At 42.1% G+C, this 27,225-nt stretch overlaps 1 protein-coding gene and 1 long non-coding RNA gene across 9 annotated transcripts in view; both read right to left on the reverse strand.

Moving 5' to 3' along the window:
• Positions 1-1,708: 1,708 nt before the first annotated feature.
• LOC138741470 (calcipressin-3-like) overlaps positions 1,709-27,225 on the reverse strand; it is a 116,508-nt gene continuing 90,991 nt past the window's right edge. For 5 of the 8 annotated variants that reach the window (XM_069895643.1, XM_069895642.1, XM_069895641.1 and 2 more), the window contains 4 exons: positions 22,930-23,103; positions 13,698-13,778; positions 5,964-6,135; positions 1,709-2,013 (listed from right to left, as the gene is read on the reverse strand). In XM_069895643.1, coding sequence (XP_069751744.1) covers positions 1,856-2,013; positions 5,964-6,135; positions 13,698-13,778; positions 22,930-23,103 — 585 coding nt within the window. In that variant the 3' untranslated portion in view covers positions 1,709-1,855. Of the gene's footprint in view, positions 2,014-5,963; positions 6,136-13,697; positions 13,779-19,023; positions 19,321-22,929; positions 23,104-27,225 lie in introns of those variants that run through there. The other 3 variants (XM_069895644.1, XM_069895639.1, XM_069895637.1) reach the window with 2 other exon arrangements.
• On the reverse strand, positions 19,543-21,643 carry LOC138741472 (uncharacterized). Its single transcript, XR_011343509.1, has 2 exons — positions 21,096-21,643; positions 19,543-19,630 (listed from the first exon to the last, which is right to left on the reverse strand). It is a non-coding gene; the product is annotated as an uncharacterized lncRNA (long non-coding RNA).

Raw genomic sequence — 27,225 nt, forward strand, 5'->3', positions numbered from 1 at the left:
CATGGTACTTTCCTCTTGTGCTTATTGTACAGGGTGATTTTACTGTGGAATAGTACAAGCAATCAGATTACACATCCAATTTTGAACAAAGGGGATGAAGTTTATGGCGACGTAGGCTCGTACAATCTGGGCACTCGAGAGTTATTAATTCAGTATCATGGTTAAACACGGACGATTACTTCAAACTCATAAGTGTGGTTGAAGTCTCTTCCCTTGAAGGTTAAATCATTATGGACAAGCATCTTGGTCTGGATTACAATGCAACAAATATAATTAGGATCAGGGCAGGGTTCAAATATCACTTGAAATTAAACTTCAGGCATAAATCTATTGCATGTATAATTTAACATGGCTTATTTATTAATAAACAGTCAACTTAATAATTTGAGATGTGGAACATGCATTTATGGCAATGCTAATAACTGAATTGAAATAGCCCATTTTTAAAATTCAAAATACATTGTAAATATTGTGCCATGGATCGGTGCCTTGAAATTCATTCACTTCCAAAATGTGGTTCCCTTTTAGTCAATGTGATATCAGAAGTAGAATGCTGCCACGATCATGTACATTGTTTAGTGTTTCCAGCCAGGAATGAATTTGTCACAAGATTTTAGCCTCATCGTTCAAAACATTTTGTGACCTTCAGAGGACCTTTCAGTAATACTGATTGCGCTGTGATTCAAAATGGCGTAAGTCAAATTTTATCTCTCATTTCTAAATTTTCAGTATGTACTGCACTGCTGCATCATGTAAGTGAATTAGTTCAGAATTCTGCAATAATGATCAGAGGCTATCAAAGATATTTCACCAGAAGCTACCAAACAGTAAACTTATCCTCCTCTTAAGTTTAAGCATCAGTAAAGTGTCACACTGTGACAAGTAGCTCGTTACCATTTAAATCTATTCATTCTCTTTGCAAATGTAACGTCAAAGTACAATGCTCAGCCATCTTTGACAATCGCAAAAATTAGTTGAACACGTTTCAGAACGTCACCTCATATCATTCATCTGAAATCATAATTACATGGTCGCAATCACCGCTATCTTACTGGAGCAACACTATTTTGGTTCAACCTGTAAATAAAGTCTGAACTCCTCACAGCTGCCTTTCCATCCTTTTTTTTTGGTTTTGTCAGCCAGTAAACTGGCCTTACAGAAGACAAAGACAGAATACATGCAAGCACACACTGCACAAAGTTTATAACGTCACTGCAAAAGCAAACACTATTGTACATTTCACCTCTGCAATGCTGTGAAGTGGGTTGGGGGAGCAGAGAAGGAGGGGAGGGTGACAGCAGGCAAAGATGTGAGTGAAGAATGCCTCAGACCTGCAGTCCTCATCACTCACAATGTAATTAACAGGAAGTCTTAAGAGCAACAAAGATTCCAGAGTATTTACTTCCTTTTTATGTGGTCAATATTTGTTCAAATAACACAAAAACACACATGCACATACAAGAACGATACCGCAACAAGAGACAACAGCAACATTTACAAATCCCACATCTGTTCAGTGCTGAGGTAAAGCTCTGATTGAACACTGAAGCTGGAATAACGGTGTATGGATTTGAAGCTTTTTTTTTGGAAGGGAGGAGTTTTAACCCACAAACCAATGTGCCATTTCATTCCCCTTTCAGCCAACCTGAATTGACAAAACCTCAATATTTTGTGTGGGAACAGAATAAAGCTTCAACACCACAGATAATGGAGTCCTTACAGTTGTTCTTTAATTAGGCCATCACTCAAATTTGAAATTTTATTTTTAAAAACAGTCCTCAAGAGTACAAGAGACAGCTGATGGATTGTTGGTGCGGAAAATGATCTGGTCGCAGAAGACAGGCAGCCAGGACTTTCATTTCTTTCCTGCTGGCACATTCTCTGGTCGCCTTGTTTGAACAATCTTTTGTTTTGGTGGCTTAACTGCACCATCATCTTCATTTTCACTCTCGCAGATATGAACTACAACACTCGGAGTGCACTCTGTTCCTGCATGGACCTCGTACTTTTCACCTACAGCACAAGGGAACAGTAATAATGTCACATGATGCAACATCTCACACTTAAGCCACTACAAATTATCCCCTTTTGAGAACTAAGTGCATCTTCCATCCTTTTACACAAATGGCAGAAAGAACAGCCTGTCCCAGGCTTGGGAGGACAAGAAAGTGTGCCCCCCCCCCACCCCCGAGTTGAGATAGGAGTCTCCAACTTAATAAATACCATGATCTGAGCTTTTGCATATTATTCTAGCCATGCAATTGCCATATTGACTTGAACCCATTCCCGTATTTTAAAAAAGCAAGATTATTTGAATTAATTGCTGTTTTAGGAAGTAAAATTATTTGAATTAATTAATTGCTGTTTTCGGATATGTTGAAGCAAGTGAAGGCGGTGTCAAAATGCATATTTCACCTCTGCAATGCTGTGAAGTGGGTTGGGGGAGCAGAGAAGGAGGGGAGGGTGACAGCAGGCAAAGATGTGAGTGAAGAATGCCTCAGACCTGCAGTCCTGCAACCATGGTTGCACAATACATTGCTTACCAATTCTGATAGAAAAATGTAAAAAAGATGGTTTAAAAAAAATAGAGAGCACTTTCACTGAATCCCCTCCTTTCTTTTCTTTGGCTTGGCTTCGTGGACGAAGATTTATGGAGGGGTAATGTCCACGTCAGCTGCAGGCTCGTTTGTGGATGACAAGTCCGATGCGGGACAGGCAGACACGGTTGCAGCGGTTGCAGGGGAAAATTGGTTGGTTGGGGTTGGGTGTTGGGTTTTTCCTCTTTTGCCTTTTGTCAGTGAGGTGGGGTCTGCAGTCTTCTTCAAAGGAGGTTACTGCCCGACGAACTGTGAGGCGCCAAGATGCACGGTTTGAGGCGATATCAGCCCACTGGCGGTGGTCAATGTGGCAGGCACCAAGAGATTTCTTTAGGCAGTCCTTGTACCTCTTCTTTGATGCACCTCTGTCTCGGTAGCCAGTGGAGAGCTCGCCATATAACACAATCTTGGGAAGGCGATGGTCCTCCATTCTGGAGACGTGACCTACCCAGCGCAGTTGGATCTTCAGCAGCGTGGATTCGATGCTGTCGGCCTCTGCCATCTCGAGTACTTCGATGTTGGTGATGAAGTCGCTCCAATAAATGTTGAGGATGGAGCGGAGACAACGCTGGTGGAAGCGTTCTAGGAGCCGTAGGTGATGCCGGTAGAGGACCCATGATTCGGAGCCGAACAGGAGTGTGGGTATGACAACGGCTCTGTATATGCTAATCTTTGTGAGGTTTTTCATTTGGTTGTTTTTCCAGACTCTTGTGTAGTCTCCAGCTACTCAATAAATGACAATGCCTTTTAAATAGGAACCAAAATGAGGGTGGATGTGGGTGAAGGGAAGGAGGATGTGTCACTGGAGGCCAAAAGGATAAAAAGAATAGACTTGAGAATCACAGGAAGTATTTTACAATTGTAAAATGAAAATAGTAGCTTTTAAATCCTGTGACACAGGGCAGGAGTTGACTTTCACATGATGATAGCTGAATTAGAACTTGAAAAAATGCAAATGTACTGATGGGATCTCAACCTCAGCTGCTTGAGTTGTTACTGAATGAATCGGCGCCAGGCATGAGACTGGCTCATCGTGACTCTCTGAGAGGTTAGATAGGCAACACCTCAGGCAAACTCTGGGTGACTTGAGTCTTCGGTAACTTGGCCCCAGGTGAGGGGAATATGAGTAATACTTGGTCCACCCAGGGAATCTCCGAGACGCTTTCATCGGCTGCGTCCTTTCTTCAGCTGTAGAGTTACTGGGCTGAGAAGTATGGCCCATGAGGTCACTGCTAATCACCTGGAGGAAGGGCAGATTATAAAACATTGATCCGGCTGGCTGCTTTATCCACTTTTAAAATACACTTGCTGTCTCCCCAGGTCTGAGACCAAAGCTCAACATTTTGTTCCTTCATTGATGCCACCCTTCCTGCCCAGCCTAGATGTGTCCGAGTCTCAGACTGAGTCAGAGATTCTCACCCTGGGCCACCGAGAAGGTGCTCAAAACAAGATTGTGTATTGGGAAGAGGAAATGGAGAGGAAAAAAATGTAGTTGAGAATGCTGTTCCATGGGACCTCTGCTCCTTCAGGACACCTCGGCAACCTTGGTAATCTGTTGGATGGGCTCCTGAATGACTATGAAAGCAGAAGCCTAAAGACCAGGTTCATGAACAGTTTTTTTTAATCCAACTGTTATCAGACTCTTCAACCTCCCCATAACACCCCAACCATAAACTACACCAGGACCACCAAAAGATCTGTCTGCACTATTGAAGGGATATATTCCGGCACTAACTACAATTATGAATATTTATCCATTGATCCTTTATTATCTCTTTTTTTGTGTGTGTGAGCAGCTTTTTCATTCCCAAAGCATTTTGTGAAAGACAGCATTAGTTGAGAACTCGGAGTTCAAATACCTCTGAAATTGTCGATGGGAACTGCTGGGTCAGGCCAGGAGAGGGCACTGAAAGCTGTTGAACAAAGATTGGCCCCAGACTTTGCCGAAATGCCTTGTCCACATTCTTCACTTTATTGCATTTCTTTCTATTTAGTAACTTTGCTTGTCGTCTCAAGAAGCAAAAAAAAACCAAATGCTTCTACGTGAGCGGATCAATAGAATGAATGGCAAATTCAGGCCAATTTGTAACTCATGTCAGCTAAATGCACCTCCCGATTCATCCCAAAGGGAATGGTTCTTCTGCAGCAGAGGTTTTAATGAGTATTAGATCCAAAAGCCATAAACCAAAAATAAACACCTTTAATGTTCTTGACCAGTCAAATCCGAAACGGCGACTCTCTGATGTGGAATATCCAGTCAGAAGTCCCACCAGGTCAGTTACACAACATGCACGTTGGAATGTAATACAGAATAAACGGATCAAATTTCAAAGGGCAGACTACAGCACCCTGAATCAATTATATGGTGCTTATAATGCCAGTAATGAGCAAAACTTCATAGTGGAGAAATGACAGCACATGCTAATTACTCTAAAGCAGTGGCTTTCAAACTGCCCCTAAACTCACATTCCAATTTAAGTAATCCCTATGCCATAAGTGCTCTATGATGAGTAAGGTGGTATGTGAGTGGGAAGGGAAGGTTGAGAATCACTGCTCTCAATTGTTATTTTGCTTGAGGAAAATTGTCATTGGCCCACTTCCTTTAGAGTTACCTCACTGACAAAAGGCAAAGGAGGAAAAACCCAACACCCAACCCCAACCAACCAATTTTCCCCTGCAGCCGCTGCAACCGTGTCTGCCTGTCCCGCATCGGACTTGTCAGCCACAAACGAGCCTGCAGCTGACGTGGACTTTTACCCCCTCCATAAATCTTCGTCCGCGAAGCCAAGCCAAAGTCAGTCACAAAACCATGCACAGAACGAGTCAATTAGGTACAATTAAAACAGTGGTTTTCAAACACTATCTTCCCACTTACATACCACATTAAGCTCGTACCAATCACAGAGCACTTATGGCAGAGGGATTGTTTAAAGTGGAAAGTGAATTTAGGAAGGCAGTTCGAAAACCATTGCTCTAAAACAATATTCGCAAGATTTACTTATCCAATAATGGCAGAAATAAGTTATCGCTCCAAAGTTGTGAGGGCCAACAAACATTTAGGCTATTGCACTGTGATCTTTTTTAGTTCCTGGGCATCTTTGTTCCCTGGAGATATCTGTAATCAAGCAATTTACTTGTGTGCATTTAGCACATTCTCACATTTCTTGTGTAGGAGCAGTTCTTCACAGGATGGGTGCATCAGCTCAGTGGTGAAGGAAAAAGTGATGCTAATTGCTTCATCACAATTAATTAAGAAGAATTCATTTAAGGTCTCCCCACAGCAGATTGGCCAAACCTGAAAAAAATGCTGAGAAAACATGTACGTATCATCACTCAAGCAACTTCAATGATAATACTATATCCCACCTGGGCCAAGGGTAGCAATTGCACGCAGCAAGTCATAGTTAATGGTCGGAGTCGCATCTTCGATCGGATGCCACCCCACTGGTGGAGAGGCTGGAGGGGAGATGAGGAACTGTTTCACAGGTGCAGGTGGGGCCAAGTACTCACTCTTGGCCTGATCTTGGGCACTCTGGACCTGAAAAATAAAACCCATGGCAACATGGACATTCTGCTTACCAACATGGCTTAAAGAAGTATGATGGTTCAGTTGTCAAAACATACAAAAAGAGAGAAAACTGTCTTTCAAAATTTTACAGCTATTTTTCCTAGGCTGACATATAGTGGTCAACATCCATTCACATTGGACACCTTGCTCCCTTCCTTCTCCTGGAGAGCATTTCATTGTCTCTTTTTTTTAAAATTTAGACATACAATAAGATAACAGGCCCTTACAGTCCACGAGCCCCTTGCCACCCAATTACACCCAGCTGGCCTATACCTCTGGTATGTTTTTTTTGAAAGGTGGAAGGAAACCAGAGCCCCAGGGGAAAGCCCAAGCAGACATGGGGAGAACTTAAAAACTCTTTACAGACAGCGAGGATTTGAACCCCAGTCCCAACCACTGGCACTGCAAGAGTATTGTGCTAACAACTATGTGATCCCTTTTCATGGCCTGCTTTACATATGACTGAATGTGACAGTACATATGACTGAAAAAAATACTGTATAAGTTTATTAAAAAAGAAAAAATATATGTGCCAGTATATATAAAAATTACACTTTTGAGGTAAAAGTAGGGGCTTGTCTATGGCAGGGGTGCCAACCTCTCATGAGAGCTGGCTTCGGTGGCCGCCATGTTGAATTTGACGAATGATATAACAGATAGTGAATTTCTGGCTTGCGTCCATTTCGAGATATGACCTATCGGTCAGAACAGAACTCGGTTCTAAGTCAGGGGACTACCTGTACACACTCCCAGCAGCTTTTACACACATGTAGTTCCTAGGCAGACAAGATCTGCACCTCATTTGTAGCGCTGTCACCAATGCACATTTAGCATTCAGGAGTTTCTACAAAACCTTATCATATATCTTCCACTATACGAACAATTTCTAGTCCGTACATTTCCAAGCCCCCCACTCATTAGGTGTCTCGTGATTACTTTTACAGATCTGTCAAGAAAGATTTTGAGAAAACTCTCAGTTCACAATCCAAAACCAAGGTACTTACAATAACAGATCATTTAAAAAATTTCAGCCCTCAACTAATTTAACATTTGAAAAATATGCGGTGTAACTTTTGATACAGGTTCCCTTCATGACAAACATTTTTTTATCTTTTTTTTAAAAATAAGGTTTAATGTCACCATTGCTCAGTTACTGAATGTCATGGGACTGAGATCTGACTTCAGTGTGTCATCTAGGGAGACATTTCTTCGCCAAGCTGCTCAGCATTAAAGAGAGGTTATGGACCCTTCCTTGAAAATTTCCTTGATACCAGCAAGTGGAAAATTCTCTGCAAGTCCTGGAAAATATTCTTTTGTGGAACTATCAAATCAAAAATCGGCCACCAATCTTGGTTGGGTCCAAAAAAAATTTTAAAATTGGATCACGAAAAAAGTGGGGTCGTGCTAAATCAGGGTCACGAAAAACAGCATTTTCAAAACAAAAAGAACACATGTACAATACCCGTATTTGCAATCATCTTTTTTTTATTTCGTACAATCATCATTTTATTTCTTAAAAAAGCAATCGAGTTTTCGTTGCCTGAACGCAACCGTCATGTCGCTGGCGGTGAGTTAAATCCAACATGCTTCTGAGGGGCTGGATCATAGATGTAGGGTTCTTTTGGAGGTAAGAAACTTGGATCTTTCTATCTCGGCTTAATAGGTTGGCAGTTGGCGGGTGGGCGGAACAGTTGTCAAGCAAAAGAAGAGCTTTGGGATCTAGCATTTGCTTATGCAAATAAGCATGGATATAAGGGAAAAAGTTACGTTAAACCAATCCTCAAAGATGATACTGGTCATGCTATCCATGTACTCGAATGGTAACGACTTCATGTTGACATGGTGGAAACAGCGGGGCAAGCTAAATTTGCCAATAATGAGTGGTTTTAATTGGTGTTCCAGTCTTCTTAACACAAAACATCACATGATCCTTGTGTTGTTTGAATCCCTCACATCGAAGGGCATCATCTTTGCTAGACAGAGTGCGGTCTGGGATCATCTTAAAGCAAAAGCTATTTTGTCACAGTTGTACACTTGTTTTTCGACATAGCCACCTTCTTCTAAGAAATCCCATGACGGCGTTCAAACCGGTCCAGCCATCTATTGCTAGCTTTGAACCATGAGGTTTCTCCATTGGTCAGCTAGTTAAAATGCTCAGCTTGAGCTTTAAGAATGGGCCCGGAATTTGGAAGGCCTTCTGAGCGCGCATGAACGAACCACTCATACAGGGAATCATCGAGGCTGAAATCTTTGGCTGTCTTCATGCTTTTGGCCTTTATTCCTGCCTCTTCCTCAACTTTCCAAAGCGCTGCGCATAACTTATCTTCCTGAGATTTTCGGCCACGAAGTGTTGATTTAGGAATGCCAAGGTCGTGTGCAACTTGGGTTTGACTTTTATTCTTGATCGCATCAAGTGTGTGAAGCTTATCTTTCACTGAAAAAGATTTTTGTCTTCTAAAGATCCGAAAACAATTTCAATTCGGAAAGAATAAAAAAAAAACAGGAGTTCACTGGCTGGTCGCTTTATATCCAGCTTCATGTTAAATCGGGGTTCCACTGTATTGACATCATTTGTGAAATTCAATGAATGTTTCTTTGGGTAGAACCATAGACAGGCCCTTCTAGTCTCTACAGATTATTCTGCCTAGTCCTATCTGATCTGCACACAGTCCTTAGCACTCCCATCTATGTACCCGTCCAAATTCTTCTAAAAGGTCAAAATTAAGCCCACATATTGCTTGTTCCACACTCCCACTACTCCCTGTGTGAAGAAGTTGTCTCTAATCTTTTGTCCTTTCACCCTTAACCCATGGTCTCTGGTTTGTATCTCACCTAACACAGAACAACTCAGGACAGTACAGGCCCTTCAGCACTCGATGTTGTGCCAATCCTTGCATTCCTAAAAAAATGTATTAAACCATCCCTACCCCGTAACCTCCACTTTTCCTTCATCCGTGTGCCTAAGAGTCTCTTCAACGTCTCTAATGTATCAATGTACGAGAACCAGCATGCCTTATATAGCAACCTCAATGGAAAAAGCCTAGTTGCATTTACTCCATCTATACCTTAAAAAAATTGTCAACCTCTATCAAATCTCCCCTCATTCTTCTACACTCCAAGGAATAAAGTCCTAACCTGTTTAACCTTTCCCTGTAACTCAGTTCCTGAAGTCCCAGCAACATCCTAGTACATCTTCTCCACACTCTTTCAATCTTATTGATATCTTTCCTGTCATTAGGTGACCAAAACTGGACACAACATTCCAAATCTGGCCTCACCAATGTCTTAGACAATTTTACCATAACATCCCAAATCCTATACTCGATACTTTGATTTATGAAGACTCTCTTTACAACCCTTTCAGTTTTCTTGTTGGTGTGCAAAACCCTTTCAGGATGAGTGTTTAGCTGCCTGCAGTCTCCAACCAAACACATGCACAACACATGTGGGTTTACAGCTATGTTCCTGGTGACAGGTACTGTCACACTTGCCATTCCTACAAATTAACTCCATTTACCGGAGGCAGGAAGTCATTCATCAGAAAGCAAGTGAGACCTGGAAGATGCAATGGCAGCCACAGCAGAGACATCCAGATCTAGGGTGGTAGAAGCCATATTGATGTTGAACAGCAATCCCTTGTCAATGTAGAGTTCACAAGATTTGGCAGCTGCAGTCATTTGTCTGAGCTATGGTGACTGAGAGAACTGGGATTCTTGGACTTATGCCTTAGTGCCAAATGGTCTACCAAGGTCTCATGTGGGGAACATTATCAAAAATGTTCCAACTTGTCAAGATAGTTCAATTTCCTGTTTACAGGTCAGGTGATTTTTTTTTATTGGGAAATTGAATTACAGTAACAGTCGGCATCTATGCCGTCACTAGGGTTGATGTCACCACCCCCCACCCCCCCACGGACCTCCTTTAATTACTACTTCATTCTCAAAAAAGTCATTGATATGGGTTCACATATACTAATTACCACAACATTGTATCCAAAACACCAGAAAATGTAATAAAAGCAGCGACGTACCAGTACGTACAGACAAAACCATGTGATTCGAAGTGTCATTGTAATTGAGTAATAATATCTGCTCTGACAAGACCACATTAGAAAATTCAAAAAGTAAATTAGCATTGGATTTTAGCCTTGCAGGTATATGATACATGTAAGATGGTCTTACGAAAAATGTTTTTGTTTGTCATACAAAATAAATTTCTGTTGAAACACTGCACAAAATACAGTCATTTTGGTGTCACCCCCTCGGATGGTGTCGCCGAGTGCGGTCCGCACTCCTCCCACCGCCCTAGGTGACGCCAGTGGTCAGCAAGTGGGCAATTTTTTCTTTCATATAGTAAAAAAATACAGACAATAACTGCAAGTTCAACGCAAGGAATGAAGCACTGGCAGACTAACTAAGTCTCAAGGCATGGAAACAGGCCATTTGGGCCGCAAAATGTAGGATATTCTATAGGGTCATTTAGCTGAAACAATGAGTCTGATTGTCTCTCCACAGATGTTGCCTCACCCGCTGAGCATTAACAGCAGCTTCTGCCCTTGTTACAGGTAGTTCAAAGGTGGGCATCCATGAAGCTTCTGTAGCAGGTGAATATTCAGATGGCACACACGATCAAACGTGCCTTCAAATAAAAGACAGCCACTGGCACAATCTGAAACTTTACTATGTGGCTTCATCCTACCTCCATCTTTCAAGCAGAGACCAAATTGATTTGAATGAGGAATACACAAGGCTTCATCTTGGCAGAGTTGCAACACAGGACTGTTGGCCGAATTGGGCGAAACAAAGAGTCAGAATGCAGGATGGGGATTGAAAATCTGATTGGGTGATGCCGGAACAACAATCTTGCTCTCAGCGTCAACAAGACCAAGGGGCTTGTGGTGGATTTTAGCAAGGGGGGAGGCTGAGGGAACATGCAACTGTTCACATTTGTGGGAGGGAGGTGAACAGAGTTAATACCTTCAAGTTCCTGGGAGTCCATATTTCAGAAGACCTTTCCCGGATTTAACCGTGAAGAAGGCACACCAACACTTCTATTTTCCAAGAGGAGATTCGACAGGTTGTTAAATACTCTATCAAACCTCTACAGGTTCACTCTGGGAAGTACTGTATACTGACAGGTTACATCAAGGTCTGGTTCTTCATCTGCCCAGAAATGCAAGATAGACAGGCTCCAAACTCTCATCCATTGAAGACATCTGTGTGTGATGCTACCAAGAAGGCAGCCAACACCGTAAAGGACACCTACCACCTTAGTTAGAATCTCTTTTCACTGTTACCTTTGGGAAGAGGATTCAGAAGTTTGAAGTTCAGCACCTCAAGGTTCAAGAACAGTTATATTCTAATGCCCTTACTAACCTAACCATATACTACTCCAAGACAAAAAGACCTGCCTGCATTACTGAAACAACACTTCTTATCCTGCACTATTGTAACCGTGAACCTCATCTATTTTTTATATTTATTATCTCTTCCTGTACAGAAACAATATATACTATTGGAGATATTTCTTTTAAATAAAGTAGCTGTTTGGCTGCAGCAAGAATTTCAAAGCTCACAGTATGTATATTGTACTTGGTGTATGACAATGAACTTATTCTCATTATTTGCACACTAAACAATATGCAAAATTGCAACCAATGGACTGAATCCAAGATCTGCAGTGCTGCCATTACTATTGTTGAAGAAATAAACAGTTAAAATGGGGGGAGGGAGGGGTGAGAAAATACAATATTTATTCAAAGCTAAAAAGAAGGATGAAGTATTCATGTTCAGCCAGCAGAGCTGGATGATTCACTTCAGTGTTCTCCTGAGTTCTCCAACTTCATGGAATCCAGTGCTCGGCAAACTTGTTCAATGCCACTTAACATGGAGATGTGACCAAGAGCATCAGGTACAGCAAAGGCTCTGGGACCATGTAACATCTGGTTGGATCACTAAAGAAATGTGCTCCAGAACAAACCTTTTAGAGTCACGAGAACCTACAATGTGGAGTATTGCCCAGGTACATTCTATCAACAGAACAAATCCAATCCCACTAACCACCACCCAAACAGTCTATTGTTTATTACCAGCAACGTAATTGAGGGTATCGAGCAACACTTACTCACCATTTAGCTGCTCAACAATGCCCAGTTCAGGTTTTGTTAGGTCACTCAGTCTCGCTCCTCTTCAAACACAAACCAAACAGTGACATGACAGAGGTGCCAATAACTGTCCTTTATATCAAGGTGGCACTTGATTGATTGCGGCATTAAAAAGGTTCAGGTAATAATATCAGTGGGCTTTAAGGGGAAATCAGTCCAATAGAAGGAGTTGAACACTGCTTCAAGGAAGGTGGTTGTGATTGCTCAAGTTCAGCTCTAGGTCTTCAGTTTCACCTCAACCATCTTCAGCTACTTCTTCAATGACCTTTCTTCCATCTTTAATGTCAGAGTAAGGATATTCACTGATAATTTCACAATCAAGTCAGAGTCACACAGTTTGGAAACTGGCCCTTGAGCCAAATGAGCCCATGCCGACCAAAATGTCCCACCTACACCTGCGTTTGGCCCATATCTCTCTGAACCCACCCTATCCCTGATGCATCCATCCATTTTCTTCTTAAACATTGTACAGTGAGTTCCCCACATTCCCCACCCTCTGCATAAAAACATTACGCTTCAGATTCCTATTAAATCTATATCCTCTAGTTACCAATTCCCCTACTCTGGGCAAAAGGACTCTCTAGTTCACCTGATCTAGTCCTCTCACTATTTTACATACATCTATGAGATCACCTATCATCCTTCGGGGCACTAAGGAATTAAAAACCCTGGCCTGTTCAACCACTCCCTGTAGCTCAGGCCCTCGAGTTCTGGCAACATCCTCATTAATCTTTACTCAAGGTCCAGTGATCAATAGCCCGGTGGTCACCATTAACCAGAAATGTGATTAGCCAAGTAATTATTGTGGGAGTCTGCATAAAAGCCAAATGCTCCTTCCATTTGTGATTACAAGGGTCACCTTGATCAACTTGCTCTGCTGGTAGGGCTTTACAAAAATTCTGCAATGCAGTAGAGTGCAACAATGTGTCATATGGTATACCTCAGCAGAGACAAACTGCAAGGATCCTGAGGCAAGATTTCAGAGAGGGGAGTTAACCTTAATTGTGAGAGCACAGTGGGCTTATACCTTCACACAATGAAGCAGACAGTGCAGGGCTTCCAGTTGCACAGGCATTAGAGACTTTGTCAACATCTGGTTCTATGAACGTCCATTGGGATACAGGTACGGACCTTAGCAAGAGGGTGAATGTGTGGTGCACTCTCCCCTGGCAGCTCAAGCACAAATCTATTCTGAAATTTTCAGTGCTACCTGGAAGTTGAAGCAGGGAATATCCAGTTGGCTTGAGGACACAGCAGTCGTCCCCACCATTGGCACTTGTTACTTCAAAATCATCTATTGAAGAATAGTACATCGCCTTGTTCAATTGCTGATAATTCAGGTGTAACATTCAACCCAAATTTTTTTTACCTTTGTTTGTTTCATTTTGCTTTGTTTCTTCTCTGTAGATTTTGACTTACTATCTGACTCATTAACAGTTTCCTTTTTCTCCTGGGCAAAGATAACAATATAAATTCACTCTTTAAGACTCTTTTTTTTCCCCCCATCTCCATCAATTCCTGTCTTTAATCTTTTCAAGAGATCACTATTTTCTTTCAATTTTGCAAGCATAAACATTTGATATTTTAAGTAATCTAACACATCATAATGTAGGCATTTTGTTATCTGCTGTTATTGACCAACCTTATAATTAAACTGTTCAATTCCCTGCATGATTTCAAAGGTCCCTGCTTTTTCTCCAGCACCACTGCACCAACAGCTGACAAAAGCAAGACCTAGGGGAATGCCCAGGTTATTTATATGAACCTCCAGAAATAACATTTCTCATCAGAGACAATCCTGCAGAAGAAAATGAAAAAAAACACGACAAAAAAAAAAGGCTGTGCCGTCGGAGCTGCCGCTTGTGCAAACCCGTGGGGAGACACAGTGCTGCCCCACGGGGTCCAACCACCAAATCCCACTGCCGTCAGCTCAGTACAGCCCTTAAACGGCCTGTTAAAGGAGCCGAGGTTGGTTTATTTTAAAATCCCGCGACCGCGAGGTCTGGGGACAAGGTGGTGGCGCCTATGATCTGTAGCGGTCATGAGGAATTGCAGACTCCAGGGAAACAGAGGTTTTCCACAGGGCACCAGAAAACAGAGAGACCACCCCCCCCTCCCCAATTTGAGAAGAAGCAGAGATGACCGAAGGACCATTGAAGGGCTCTGAGGCTGAAGATCGCGCAGGAGGCAGGCTGTTGGTGTCTCGAAGCGAGATACCCATGTAGGATGCGGGATGCTGGCAACTGCAGTCAAAGGACACGCACCAGGCTGCAGACTGGCTCAGGACTGGTTGAAGGGCTACCAAGTATTGAAACCGGGATGCCAGAGGGCACTGTAGGCTTCCGTATCATGTCAGAGGTGTGCACCTGGAGTGCGGGTTGCCGATGGTTCAGACCAAAGGCTGTGTGGCTGCGGGAGTGCTGGGGGCGAAGCCATGGCCATTCACTGACACTGGCAGTGACTCTCTTTTCCTTCTCTTTCTCTGGCTGTTGGGGGAGCTGGACAATTTTTGCTAATAGTGAATCTTTGTCTGCCTTACGGTGGACTAAAGTAAATTTTACATCATATCACATTTTCTGCTTTATTACATGACAATAAAATCTTGAATAAAATAATAATGAACCTGAAATGCAGGAAATCTGAAAAAATGTTAGGTGCACAGCAGAACTGGCAGTATCTGTAGAGATTCTATTTAAAATACAAATGGATAGAAACCGAGCATGTTGGAAAATAAGGGGAAAGCATGAAGAATAAAAGAAATAAACAGGAACTTTTGCAGATGCTGGGAATGTAGCACAGCATTTTAGAAAGGAATGAGATGGAGATCTAGACACTAAATAGTGATCTTGGCTGACAAATGGTGGTGATAATTTAATTTCAGCTGATCTGTTTTATGGGAGTGTAAACGGAGGGAGATATATGAAGGCAGAGAGAGGAAAATAATCGGAATTTGCAAGATACAGAATACTGCAGTTCTTGGGAATCTGAAACAAAGAGAACGCTGGTGGCCAGGCGGCATCGGGAGAGCGATGGAAACACTGAGTTTATCATTACAAGTTGCATTGGAACACATCGGGTCTAATATAAACTGGAAAGATCTGTTATCTGAATTTCATTTCCTCTGCTCATTTCTTTGCTGGCTTTTGAAAAAAACGCCTTTTTGTGTTCCATAAATGTTCCACCAAAATCTTTTTAATGAAAATATTTGAATATTTGTCAATTAAAATGAGAAGCAATATAGAACAGAAGGATTAGAATGCAACCAAAGAGGGTCTCGGTGAACTTATCACGGACCGTATAATTCTAGGATTCCATTCTGCCTTTTCCCCATGAGGTTCATAAAGATCATCAATAATCAACTTATTTATCCCTGATAGTGAAGCTCATAGTCTTGGGAGCACTTCTGCCTGTCTTCATTATCATACAACCAAGAACCTGCTGTGGTGCACAGCCAAGTGTTCCAATTTTCTCATTAAATGGTTTTCTTTATCTTCACTAAATTCCATTCAAATTAATGTTTATAATTTCAACAATCTTTACCAATTGTGGAAGCTAATAAAGCATAGTGGATATTTTTACTATTTTAAAGGCACTGCAAAATACAAGGTGCTGATAATACAAATCGAACTTCTTTCTCATTACTTTGGTCATTTTCCTCTCATTTACTGCTTAATGTGAAATTTATAAAAAAGTGCGAGAAATAAAACATGATAAACGTGTCTGGTCAGTGGTCTTCATCAGAAAGAGGAAAGAGCAAAACAGACAGCCTGCAGACACCGTCACTGAAGTAAAAACACAAAGCTGGAGAAACTAAGCAGGCCAAACAGTGTACTTTATGTAGCAAAGATAAAGGTACTCGACCAACATTTCAGACATGAGCCCTTTAGCACGGTATGAGCAAAATGTGGGCAGGCGCCCGAACAAAATGGTGGAGGGATAGGGAAGAGGTTGGAGCACAGTCCCACAGGCAGGAGGGAGGAGAAGGAAGGGAGGGCACACTGGTAAAAGGGTTGGGGAGGGGGGAGGGGAGGTGGCTGTGTGAATGGAGAGGGAAGGGGGATGGAGGGCTGAAGGAAAGAAGACAAAGGGATGGGGAGGAGAGGGAGAATGGGGTATAGGCTAGCAGAAACCAGAGAAGTCGATGTTAATGCTATTATGTTGGAGAGTGCCCAGACGGAAAATCAGGAGTAACTCATCCAATTTACAGGTGGTTTAGGTTTGACAGTACATGATGCCATGGACAGAAAGGTTAATCTCTGCACAGATGTTGACTGATTAGCTGAGTATTTCCATTATTTTCTGTTTTTAATGCCAGATTTTCAGCATATTTGACATTGGTTGATTCCATTTACTACCAAACACTTCTCCTGTGTTTTATGCTTTCTCCACTTGCCCTTCCAAAATAATACATTTGCTTTGAACTCTTAAAAGAAAACTAAACAGTAATTTTGCTTGTTGCTATTTGGTCTACCTTTCCCTCCGATGAAAAGATGCAGCCCATTACTCTTGTGCTATACCATTTTACCCAAATTTGAACTTTAATTATACCTTTCATCCAATCAGTGATGCTGCACGACATTTCATTACGAAGTCATAGTGTTTGAACAGCTACGAAGTCATAGCTGTTAGCCAGAATCAGACACACATCAGGTAAAGGCTGTACAACAGGCTTTAATCTACAAAGACTTCCACAGAGCCAGGCTGGTTGTAGCTGCAGTAACTCTGCATGAGGCCTCGGGAGGCTGGCGCAGGCTTATATCCTGGAGGGTGACTGACACCCGACCGGGTGGGGCTTGATCCCTTCAGGCCAACTGATTGACAGCCGGCCAGATGTTTTCCTGTCCCCTTACTCTCCTGCAGGTACAGAGGTTTCCCCCTCCAGTAGGCCGGTGGTGCACCACCACACATAGACATGTCATCCAGAGAATTTAAGTAATCATACTCATGATGTTAATTTGAAACGAAGAGTTGCAGGTGGATTGGATAAGCATTTTCCATTTACTGGATTATCACTGACATACAAGCAATATGGAATTGGGAGTAAACATTTTCACCCACGGTGGCAAGAATTGTGTTGGGACTTGCAGGATGACCTCATCGTTAGTTCTGCCATTTGCCTTTGCAATTTGTTTGAAATTTAGTGAAGGGAAAGTCATTGAAGTGTACTCATTTAAAGACTCAAATTAAAAAGGAGATACTGACAAAACTCCGATGTTTAAAATAAATCTGATAGCTTTCAGTTTTACATTTCATTTCCTGCAGCAATATTCCCATATTAAAAATGTTTAGGGGGATCTTCTTCGGACAGAGAGTAGTGTGAGTGTGGAATGAGCTGCCAGCTGAAGTGGTGAATTCAGGCTCGATTTTGATATTTAAGAAAGGTGGGGGGGGGGTTATGGATGCAGATCATTGGGATTAGACAGAATAATAGTTCAGCATGAATTACATTAGCCGAAGGCTCTGTTTCTGTGGTGTGCTGTTCTATGGTTCTAAATCTGACTCCCCCCCCCCTTAATCAACCTTCCTTGTGCATTTCCATGCTTTTCTGGATCAGAAAAGATGCTAATATTTTTTGATAATGTGGGAGGTAAGAGGGAACATAGGAACATGGGAAGTAGGAACAGGAGTAGGCCAAAAATGGCCCATCGAGCCTGCTCCGCCATTCAATATGATCATGGCTGATCTAATTTATGACCTAACTCCACCTACCTGCCTTCTCCCCATATCCCCTAATTCCTTTATCATGTAAAAATTTATCTAACCGAATTTTAAATATGTTTAATGAGGCAACCTCAACCACTTCCCTGGTTAGAGAATTCCAAACATTCACTACTCTCTGGGAAAAACTATTTTTCCTCATCTCTGTCCTAAATCTACTCCCCTGAATCTTGAGACTGTGTCCTCTTGTTTTAGTTTCCCCGGCCAGCTCAAAAAACCTTCCTACATCTATCCTATCCATACCCTTCATAATCCTATATGTTTCTATAAGATCTCCTCTCATTCTTCTGAATTCGAGCGAATACAATCCTAGACGATTTAATCTCTTATAGATTTAATCTATAACTACCAGTATACCACATGGATCGGTGCTGGGCCCTTTGTTATCTGAAATATAGCTGTGATTTGGATGAGCACGTGGGCAGTCTAATTTGTAAGCTTGAAGATGACACAGACATTGATGGAGTTATGGGTTGTGCGGAGGTTTGCTGAAAGATGCAGCAGTTCACAAACCAACCGGTAAATTGGGTGGAATAGTGACAGAAAGAATTTAATCTGGAAAAGTGTGAGATAATGTACTTAGGGAAGTCAAATTCTGGTGGGATATATAAAGTGGTAGGGGCAGAAGGACAATTGACGTATAGAGAATCCTTGGGGTGCAAGTCCATAGCTTACTGAAAATGTCATCATCACTGGATGGGGTTGTGAAGAAAGCATTTAGCTTGCTTTCTTTTGTCGGCAGAAGCATTGAATACGAGAATTGGGACATCATGTAGCTGTCATACAAAAACATTGGTTTTGCTGCATATGGAATGTAGTGTATATTTCTGGACACCACATGATAAGAAGTGGTAGCAATAGAAAGGGTCCAGAATAGATTCACCAGGATGGGACCCGGAATGGAAGGCTGCAGTTACAACCAAATATTGGAGAGGCTGTCTTTATTTATACTGGAAAATAGAATGAAGAGAACTGACCTTGTAGAGAGTTATAAAATTATGAAGGATATTGATAGGACAGATGATCAGAATCCTTTTCCCATGGCAATGGAGTCTCGAACTAGAGGGCACAGATTTAAAGCATGAGTTGAGAAATTTAAGAGATCTGGGGAGTACTTCTTTCAAATCACCCAGGACACTCAATTGCCAAGGAACCAATCTCTTCTTGCAACTTGGTTTTAACCTGCTCCTCTGAACAAGATGGAAAGGACATCCTTCATCTATGGCCAGGCTCTTCTTTAATTGAGGCCTGGTTACCATTTTAACAATACTTATTGCACAGTTTAACCTTCTAACTGGCAGGGAAAGGAGTCAAGGGGAGAAGAGATAATTTGTTTTCTCCCAAAGGTTGTTACGGCATCGGTGTTCTTTTCCTCACTGAGCAAGAATTCGTCATTCTTGCTAGATCTTGCACTATTACTGCTTCTCCAGCAGCTCAAATGAGCAGCTTCAGATAGTAATCAAAATAGATCAGCACAGATAAGGTCCTTGAGCTAACCTCTCTCCTGCTTCAATATTGTGAAGGTCTGGCAGTTTGCTGCTTGCCTCAAAAGTAAAACTGGCTGAACTGGTTGATCTTCGAGATCTGTTAGGGGCCAAACACAACACCAACTTTCATTCCATCAGCTGCGTCATTGCTGTAATGTGGCTTGCTTTCATAACAATTTGGCTGTGGGGCACAGGAAACGGTTGAGCCAATTTGACAATTTAATCTTTCAAACCCATCTTTCCAAAAATGGAAGGTGTACCACAAAAATGCTGCTTGGCCAGTCAGTTGTTTGAAACTGGGCCAGATCATGCTGGCTTTAATAGTCCCAAAAAGTGTGAAAAAGGTGCCTGGGACATGATCGTCAAACAGATAAATGCAATCAGTTGTTTTGATGCTGCCTGCTTTAGCCAAGTATAGACAGATTCTTCACTGAACAGGCCAAGGGCTCAGTAAACAGATGCATTTCTAGTCCGGTTCCTGATTATACTGCCCATACTGGGCAGTATGGTGTCTCTGCTGGCTTCATCACACCAGTGGATTTCCCAAAGCACAATGGGACTAGCAGTAAATGTGCTGCAGGTTTCCTCGCAGCAACTGCTGCTTCCTGTGTTTGTCCGACGCTAAAGCAAAGCTGGAGTGGCCTCTCCAGGGCACCAGCCAGGGAAAAGTTGATAGGGATATCTGTCTGTTTCCCATGCAGTGGACCCACCGCCCCCACCCCCCCCAACCATGCTAACGACAGGTCCAAAGGAATGACGAATGTCGATACAGTTTGGTCCAAGCAGCATCGCAGGAGTTGCCAAACCAGTGCTGGGTTCAGCAGTCAGCCGCCTTCGAGCCTCTGACTCTGGATTTTTCCTCAGAGTTTACTCACAATGCCTTTCCTGTAAGCGGGTATAACCACAGGCAGCGGAGGTTTGAAATCGGAGTTTTCCCTCTCTTAAATGAGTTACCATCAGTGGTCAACGAGACCCATCTGCCCAGAGCAACTGGTTTTAAGGCGCCAGTGGCCCGCCTTTGCCCCTTCTCCTGTCAGTGAGGCATAAGAGCTCAGCTGGGCATAAGAGCTGTGCCACACACAAGGGCCAGGAGTTGGACTTGGTTGTCAGAGGCTGTTTTGAGACCCACACCGTGAAGAGCCTTTTTATAGCAGTGGGAGCTTGTCCCCACTCCCACCCTTTGGCGATGACAACCTTTAAAGCTCACAGTACTCTGTACTTAATTAGCTCAGTTGTTTGTGATGCCAACCCATGAACCCTTTTGGTCTTCTCCTGCACCTGTTCTCCGATAGAAATGCATCCAACAAGGCACCAATGCCCGCCTGCCATGGTGTAGTGCTAGTCTCTGCGGTGGTGAACCTCTACCTTGTTATGAAGATTTATTCCTCATACAAAAAGATTGCAAGTCAGTCACCGCCATCATTTCCATTCTATAAAAGACTGGTTCATTTTACGGGCTTCCACGTTGATTTTTACCTTCAGAACAATTACACGAAACCAGCGTTTTCAACAAATTTAACAAACTGTCACTCTGTTAAAAATGTACTTCAGCGGTTACTCACCAACCTTCCCTTCCCAGCTTTTAATTGTTTCGACGTCTTCATTGTTCAGAAGAATATCCAGGGAGAAACAGAGGTTCAGTTCACCAAAGTCAGATTCAGCACTTGCGGAATTTTGCCACTAACTCAACTGTTTTTTATTTTTGAAGATTAGATTATTGCACAGTTGTCTCAAACATAGAGAATGCACACCTTCCATATGTTGATGTTGGTGATCATAAATACAGCTTGAACTAAACTTTCAAGGTTAACTGTTTAAAATTTCAATGAACAATTTACCTCCTGAAAAATCTAATAAATGTCACATTCCTGAAATGTAGACATATTTTCAAAAGTGCGAGCCCACCACCCCCCACCCCACCTTTAGTGGATAATGGTTTCTTCCTTTGATGACATCATGGCTTTAACTGTAACTTAGGATGACCAATAAACAGAAGAGAGAGGGAATGTGTTTGGCAATAAAGAAAAACCATAAATCTTCAATTGTGAACCGTGGAATTCAGCAAAAGAGAAGTAAATGGATAAGCATGCATATATGGAATCAAAATGGAAAACCTTAGCAAATTACCTTCTTGTCTGAACCAGTGGGTGAAGAAACCTGTCTAAATATTAACCTCCATTTTTCTGATGGTTTGGAACATTCGGAAAACTTATGACCATGGAAATTATTTTCCAATCCCTATGGCAACTAGTTAAAACACAACACTGGAGAAACTCAGTAGATTAAACAGCACACTTTATATATAAAAGATAACGATACATAACCAACGTTTTGGGCTTGAGCCTTTCAGAGAACGGAGAACAGAACAGCACAGAACAGGCCCTTCAGCTCCCGATGTTGTGCCTGCCCATATATTCCTAAAAAACCCTCCCTACCCATTAACCCTCCACTTTTCCTTATCTACATGCCTAAGAGTCTCTTAAATGCCCCTAATGTGTCAATGTACGAGAACCAGCATGTTTATATAGCAAGGATAAAGATAAATAACCAACATTTCAGGCCCGAGCCCTTCATCTCCTCAAGGAGAGAATCCCCCTATCCTTGTTCACTGGTCTGTCCTCCCTCCCTTATCCACCCACTACCTCCTGCCTTTGAGATTGTGCTCCTCTCTCCGCCATTTTGTCCACACCTTGATGGAGGGCTCAAGCCCGAACCGTTGATTTTGTATCTTTACCTTTGCCATATAAAGTACACTGCTGAGTTTCTCTACCGTTGTGTTTTTACTTCAACCACGATAACTGCAGACTTTCATACTTTACTACCAATGTTCACAGTAGAATAAGTTCCACAAATTCTGGAGTGTCTTTTGCTCTGAGGTTTGAAAATAGTTTCTCCCATTGCACAAGAGATTTTGTTTGTGGCTTCACACAGCAAGTCCACAGATCAGTTGCAAAACCGAAAATGTTTCAAAGATCAAATGTTACATAAGAAAGTCAAACATTATACAATTAAGTCATGAGGCTTAATTCATGGAGACAAGTACATAACAGAAAAAAACCAGGTCAAGTAGCATCTGGGGAAAGAGACATAGTTCTGTGTCCCTTGTACTTGCTATTGCCAAAGTGTGGGTTCCAGAATGCAGGACCTGACATCGAGTCTCAGACCCGAAACGTTAACCATTTCTCTTCACACACCCTAACTTGCTGAGTTTTCCAACACTTGCCGATTTTGTTTCAGCATAAACCTTTTTTTTAATTATGAAGCAGATGTCCTTTGGATGAAACATTACTCATCAGTGACAGTAAATAAATGACTGAAGCATTGCAAGCGCAGAATGGCTTGAAGTTTTGATCACTTACAATGTAAACGTTCAACACAACCAATGTGATACTGTACCTGTGCAAAATAAAGCTTGAGTTTGGTGCCGTTGAAGTCAGATTCATGAAGTTCTATTCGCGCCTGTGCAGCTGCCTCACGATTGCTGAAATTTATCTGTACCCTCTGAAAACTTTGGAATAATTGAAATGTGGCATGTTCATCATAAACCCGGAAAAGGCCTTCAAATCGGTCCTGTTTAAGATAATTACATCACTTGGTTACAACTTTAACATGTGGTATATTAGTTATAACGTGACACGTGCACACCCCTGCCAAACTTCCATTTATAGTCTGGCATTGGTAACACAATATGGTGGCATGGATGGCGTCACAGTTAACACAATGCTATTACAACACTATTACAATGCCAGCAACCCAGGTTGGCATCCACTTCAGTCTGTCAGGAATTTGTACACTGTCCCCATGAATCTGATGGGTTTCCTCCGGGTGCTCCAGTTTCTTCTCACCATCCAAAACCATATAGTGATTGTAAGTTAACTGGTGTACTTGGGGGCGGGGAAAATCATGGGATCATGGCCAGAAGGGCCTGTTATCCTGCTGCATCTCCAAAATTAAAAACACTTCCCATCGCTATGCTCATTTGGATGGCATGTGGATGCCGGGGCAGATTGGTTTGGCAAATCACTGGGTAAGGCAGGATAATGGCCGAGAGCTTGGGATGGGTGGAGTTCACTAGTGTAGTTAGTTCACTTGTTGAGAGAGAGGTGGTTAAGTAGATTACTTTCGTTAACTTACCTATGATAGGCCCCCAGCACTGGACCAAGTTACTTAACTGAGTAACTGCTCCGTCCTGACAAAAGGTCAACCTGAAAAATCAAACATTTACCTCTGTAGATAATGCTCAACCCATTGAGTTCTTCCGGTATTTTATTTTTTCCCTTTCATTTTTTCATCCACAGCATGCATGCGCGACTCCTCGCGCCTGAGCGGTGCGGAAATACCTTTCGTGACGGCGCCGTCTTTGTGGAGAGCCACAGGGATAGCTCTGTGAGAAGGTCCCTCTCCAGGGCTGTCTCCAGTGGGTCCAGCAAGAACTCCGACGGCCAGCTTTGTTGAAGAGATAGGGCCAGGTTCTTTTTCTTTCCTCAGTTGACGTTTTTTCTTTTCTCTGTGGCATTTTATTTTGAATATTTGGCACTTTAGAAGGACTTTAAAATAAAAACTTTACTTAATTGGTATTTTTTAAATTAAAATCCTTGGGAGTCGCAAGGGTGCGCTGCGTTCCCTACAGCATCACGTGACCTCCCCCTTTCCGGTACTTTATGTTTTGCTGTATTTGTTCAGCAGGTCCCCTTTGTGGTTCAGTGAGTCTGCTAAGGCCTGCTTCTGAACAACATGAATGAAAAGCACCCATGTAATGGCCAAGACTGCATCACGTCACTGGATGCCGCTGTACATATGTGGGCTTTTCTGTGTATTGTCATGTTGCATAGAGAACAAGATGAAAAATTGAGAACTTTGCTCTCCACATGACTAAGCCACTAATTTTCAATAGCTTTTGCTTTTTGTTGAAATAGAATTGTGCAGGACAATCTCATTTCCGGGCAGGAACATTTACAAGGAAGGATTTAAGCTCATTCCAAACAAACTAATCAAGATGGAGCTAAATACACTATCAATGTCCAGAATTACTTTGTGGTCTTGCCCTCTGAATAAGCATTCATATTCAGATAATTTAGATTTATGATATTATCTCACTCGGCATGTAAAATAAGCCCAGCTGCACAAAAATAACAAGGCTCCTGAAAACAAATCCAGAAAGGGTGTAGAAAGGATACCTTGGTAATTCATTCGAGGAGTTCAAGTGCAAGACAAGAGCATGCGGTGAATGGCAGGAGTTCTCGGAGCAATGTTGGAAGAATGGCTCCCTGAAAATGGCAACACAAATGGAGGGTGGTAAAGAATTGTACGGCTTGCTTGTTTTCATTAGTCTGGGCCTTGAGTACAAAAGTAGAAGTCATGCCGCAACTGTTTAAAAGATTTACTGGGTCACATGGAGGGGGGGGGGGGGGGGGAAGGGTGTTCATCAGAGCATTGGGTGGATTGGAGTTGCAAAAAGAGAGGGTGGATAAACTTGGATAATTTCCTCTGGATTATTAGGGGGATGAAGGGAGACCTGATAGAAGAATGCAACATTACGAGAGGCACAAGATACAGATACAGTAACAGTGTTTAAGATAAATTAAGACAGATCCATAAACAGGCAAGGAGTAGAGAGAGATACAGACCATGATTAGGCAGATGGTTGAGTTAAAACTGACATCATAGTGGGTCAGTGGGATGACATGGTGGGGTGAAGAACCTGCTTCTGTGCTGAACTGCTCTATATTTGAAAGGTATAGTATCTGATATTGGATTCTCCAAAACCCTAATTTATCCAAATTTTTTTTCAGTGTCGAACTGACCGGGGATGTCGGGCTGCCAGTGGCAGCACAGACCTTATGCTCCCGGCAGCTGCAAGGACGTCAGGCTCTGGGGCAAGAGTGGGGCCTTGGTAGGGAGGTGTCGGTGATCGGCATTGTGGCCAGCATTTTTTGGGGTGAGAATTAAATATTAATTTAATGCTTAAAAAGCCTTCCCTTGTTTGTTGTAATTTTAAAAATTGTTACAGGTGATTTGCTGTTGCTACTGGGCTGTTTTTTTTAAAAAATAGCCTGTTCTTCGAAAAAATGTTTATCCGAAATAGGCCCGGTCCTGACAATTTTGGATAAATGGAGTTGTACTGTAAATCGTTTCATTTAAATTATTATAACAGTATTTTAGTCTTCAAGGTAGCACCACACAACTTCACTTTGTGGGGAGAAAGCAGGCTAATATACTTCCAAGGTAATCCCTACAATCACAGAAATACCAAACCCTTCACCGTGTCATCTGGGAATGCAGTGAGGAAGCAAAATTTCCTTCTGTTTCTGCGTATACAATGAAGTCTGTTCCCTCAACCTGTGCATCATTAGACCAAATGTGTGATCAACACATTTCAATGGACTGAATAGCTCTAAGGGAGAGGTGCAAGATTTTTAATTATTGACTTAATTGAAGCATATTTAATTTTGAAATGAATTTAATTGCTTTCTCATGTTTAATTTTTTAAACAATTTTAGGAAGTATGTTAATAGCATGATTAATTTAATACATTTTTGTGCTGTTTAGATGTGAAGGAATAGTCTGACAGCTGCTGCAGTTGGGAAGGGGTTTGACTAGCTTCATTGGTCATCATTGCATTTCTGGGCTTGCGTTTTTTGGCAGGAAAGCTCTATGGTGCCCGCAAACTTGAGGATACAAGTTGCAGTAGTTGGAGTGGGTGGTCTCCCATCCACTGGGCCAATCCTCAGGTTTGATATGGGTTGTGGTCCATAAACAGTGGACCATTTCCCAAAGGAACTGGATCTGACAATGACAATTTTTGCTTCCTGAACATTTTTGGGTGTATTTTATGGATTTTGAGTTGCTGATCACAAAAATCACTAACATTTTCCTACCAAGGGTTTTTAGATATAACCTTTTTTTTTAAAATTTCTTGCCATATTTTAAATCTACTTCAAGCATACAAAACCATGAAATGCATTGTTCATTTTCATGTCCATTTTCTGCATTCGCACTTAGATCTCTTCCCAGCTGATGACGGTGTAGACAGTGACGAACATGGTGAAATGTTTCACCAGAACATTGTGAGCATGGAAAAGCTGTATCGGTGCAACTGGAATCGATCAGTGCTGGCCAACTATTGTTGGACACTGACACAAGAGGCATCAGATGCTGAGCACAAATGAAATACAGTGGCAAAACATTTTTAGGCCAGTTGAAATAACACAATTTGAATTTCAGACATAGTAACAAGCCCTTTAGGCCCATGAGACTGTGCGGCCCAATTAGATCCAATTGTTCTGCACCTCGGTTCATTTCTGAATTGTGGGAGGAAACCGGAGCCCCCAGGGAAAACTCACGCAGACATGGGGAGAACGTACAAACTCCTTACAGACAGCGCCGGATTCGAACTCCAGTCCCAATCGCTAGCACCACAACAATGTTCCACTAACCACATTTCTAACTGTGCCACCTTGACAATGTCTCAGCATCATTATGTGACTAAACATGCTAAATTCAGTAAAAGTTCATTTAATGTTTCTCCAACTTTCGACATGATACAGCAAATATGAAATTATCTCCTTTTTTTTTAAACTGGACACAAACCTTTTAAAAACCTTTAAAAAATTTGTTGTTCAGTGTAATCTGAGTATGGATCCAAACAGTCAGCAAAAGATGAGCAAAATATTGATGTTTCTTACAATAGTG

This window comes from Narcine bancroftii, chromosome 8 (assembly GCF_036971445.1).
Source record: "Narcine bancroftii isolate sNarBan1 chromosome 8, sNarBan1.hap1, whole genome shotgun sequence".
In the NCBI taxonomy this organism is placed as follows: domain Eukaryota; kingdom Metazoa; phylum Chordata; class Chondrichthyes; order Torpediniformes; family Narcinidae; genus Narcine; species Narcine bancroftii.